Source organism: Oncorhynchus masou, unplaced genomic scaffold, assembly GCF_036934945.1.
Source record: "Oncorhynchus masou masou isolate Uvic2021 unplaced genomic scaffold, UVic_Omas_1.1 unplaced_scaffold_181, whole genome shotgun sequence".
Lineage (NCBI taxonomy): Eukaryota > Metazoa > Chordata > Actinopteri > Salmoniformes > Salmonidae > Oncorhynchus > Oncorhynchus masou.
Window position 1 is genome coordinate 758,313 of NW_027016550.1, and position 2,500 is coordinate 760,812.

The following is a 2,500-nucleotide window of genomic DNA, read 5'->3' on the forward strand; positions in this document are numbered from 1 at the left end:
CGATGTCCTGGTCCTTCTGAGACAGGGTCACCTGCATCTCATGGAACCTATCAGGGAGAGAGAGAGGGTCACCACGGAACCTATCAGGGAGAGAGGGAGGGTCACCATGGAACCTATCAGGGAGAGAGGGAGGGTCACCATGGAACCTATCAGGGAGAGAGGGAGGGTCAGCATGGAACCTATCAGGGAGAGTCACCATGGAACCTATCAGGGAGAGAGGGAGGGTCACCACGGAACCTATCAGGGAGGGTCACCATGGAACCTATCAGGGAGAGAGGGAGGGTCAGCATGGAACCTATCAGGGAGAGAGGGAGGGTCACCACGGAACCTATCAGGGAGAGAGGGAGGGTCAGCATGGAACCTATCAGGGAGGGTCACCATGGAACCTATCAGGGAGAGAGGGAGGGTCACCATGGAACCTATCAGGGAGAGAGGGAGGGTCACCATGGAACCTATCAGGGAGAGAGGGAGGGTCACCATGGAACCTATCAGGGAGGGTCACCATGGAACCTATCAGGGAGAGAGGGAGGGTCACCATGGAACCTATCAGGGAGGGTCACCATGGAACCTATCAGGGAGAGAGGGAGGGTCACCATGGAACCTATCAGGGAGGGTCACCTGGGAACCCATCAGGGAGAGAGGGAGGGTCACCATGGAACCTATCAGGGAGGGTCACCATGGAACCTATCAGGGAGAGAGGGAGGGTCACCTGGGAACCCATCAGGGAGAGAGGGAGGGTCACCATGGAACCTATCAGGGAGGGTCACCATGGAACCTATCAGGGAGAGAGGGAGGGTCACCATGGAACCTATCAGGGAGGGTCACCATGGAACCTATCAGGGAGGGTCACCATGGAACCTATCAGGGAGGGTCACCATGGAACCTATCAGGGAGAGAGGGAGGGTCACCATGGAACCTATCAGGGAGGGTCACCATGGAACCTATCAGGGAGGGTCACCATGGAACCTATCAGGGAGAGAGGGAGGGTCACCATGGAACCTATCAGGGAGGGTCACCATGGAACCTATCAGGGAGGGTCACCATGGAACCTATCAGGGAGAGAGGGAGGGTCACCATGGAACCTATCAGGGAGGGTCACCATGGAACCTATCAGGGAGGGTCACCATGGAACCTATCAGGGAGAGAGGGAGGGTCACCATGGAACCTATCAGGGAGAGAGGGAGGGTCACCATGGAACCTATCAGGGAGAGAGGGAGGGTCACCATGGAACCTATCAGGGAGAGAGGGAGGGTCACCATGGAACCTATCAGGGAGAGAGGGAGGGTCACCACGGAACCTATCAGGGAGAGAGGGAGGGTCACCATGGAACCTATCAGGGAGAGTCACCATGGAACCTATCAGGGAGAGAGGGAGGGTCACCATGGAACCTAATCAGGGGGAGAGGGAGGGTCACCACGGAACCTATCAGGGAGAGAGGGAGGGTCACCTGTACCTCATGGTTGTACGTACCTGTCATCTGTCTGCTGCAGGAACTCCTTCAGCCCTTCAAACTTACACAGGTCCAGATGGGTGGAATACGTGTCCTGGTTACCTATAAACGCACATCTGAGGAGAAGGAGAGAGAGGGGTCAGACAGGGGGTCAGACAGGGGGTCAGACAGGGGGTCAGACAGGGGTCAGACAGGGGGAGAGAGGGGTCAGACAGGGGGTCAGACAGGGGGTCAGACAGGGGTCAGACAGGGAGAGAGAGGGGTCAGACAGGGGGTCAGACAGGGAGAGAGAGGGGTTAGACAGGGGGTCAGACAGGGGTCAGACAGGGGTCAGACAGGGAGAGAGGGGTCAGACAGGGGGTCAGACAGGAGAGAGAGGGGTCAGACAGGGGTCAGACAGGGAGAGAGAGGGGTTAGACAGGGGGTCAGACAGGGGGTCAGACAGGGGGTCAGACAGGGAGAGAGAGGGGTCAGACAGGGGTCAGACAGGGAGAGAGGGGGTCAGACAGGGAGAGAGAGGGGGTCAGACAGGGGGTCAGACAGGGAGAGAGAGGGGGTCAGAGAGGGGGTCAGACAGGGGGAGAGAGGGGTTAGACAGGGGGTCAGACAGGGGGTCAGACAGGGGGTCAGACAGGGAGAGAGAGGGGCCAGACAGGGGGTCAGACAGGGAGAGAGAGGGGTCAGACAGGGGGTCAGACAGGGGGTCAGACAGGGGGTCAGACAGGGAGAGAGAGGGGTCAGACAGGGGGTCAGACAGGGAGAGAGAGGGGGTCAGACAGGGAGAGAGAGGGGGTCAGACAGGGGGTCAGACAGGGAGAGAGAGGGGGTCAGACAGGGAGAGAGAGGGGTCAGACAGGGGGTCAGACAGGGGGTCAGACAGGGGGTCAGACAGGGGGTCAGACAGAGGGTCAGACAGAGGGTCAGACAGAGGGTCAGACAGAGGGTCAGACAGAGGGTCAGACAGGGAGAGAGAGGGGTCAGACAGGGGGTCAGACAGGGGGTCAGACAGGGGGTCAGACAGGGGGTCAGACAGGGGGTCAGACTGGGAGA

At 59.4% G+C, this 2,500-nt stretch overlaps 1 protein-coding gene across 1 annotated transcript in view; it reads right to left on the reverse strand.

Annotated features, from left to right (window-relative positions):
• The window catches only part of traf7 (TNF receptor-associated factor 7), a 110,714-nt gene that overhangs the window by 69,399 nt on the left and 38,815 nt on the right, over positions 1-2,500 (reverse strand). The window contains exons 9-10 of the mRNA XM_064964687.1: positions 1,471-1,566; positions 1-47 (exon numbers count right to left, since the gene is read on the reverse strand). The exon at positions 1-47 is cut by the window's left edge and continues 75 nt beyond it. Of these exons, the coding sequence (XP_064820759.1) occupies positions 1-47; positions 1,471-1,566 (143 nt within the window). The remainder of the gene's footprint in view (positions 48-1,470; positions 1,567-2,500) is intronic.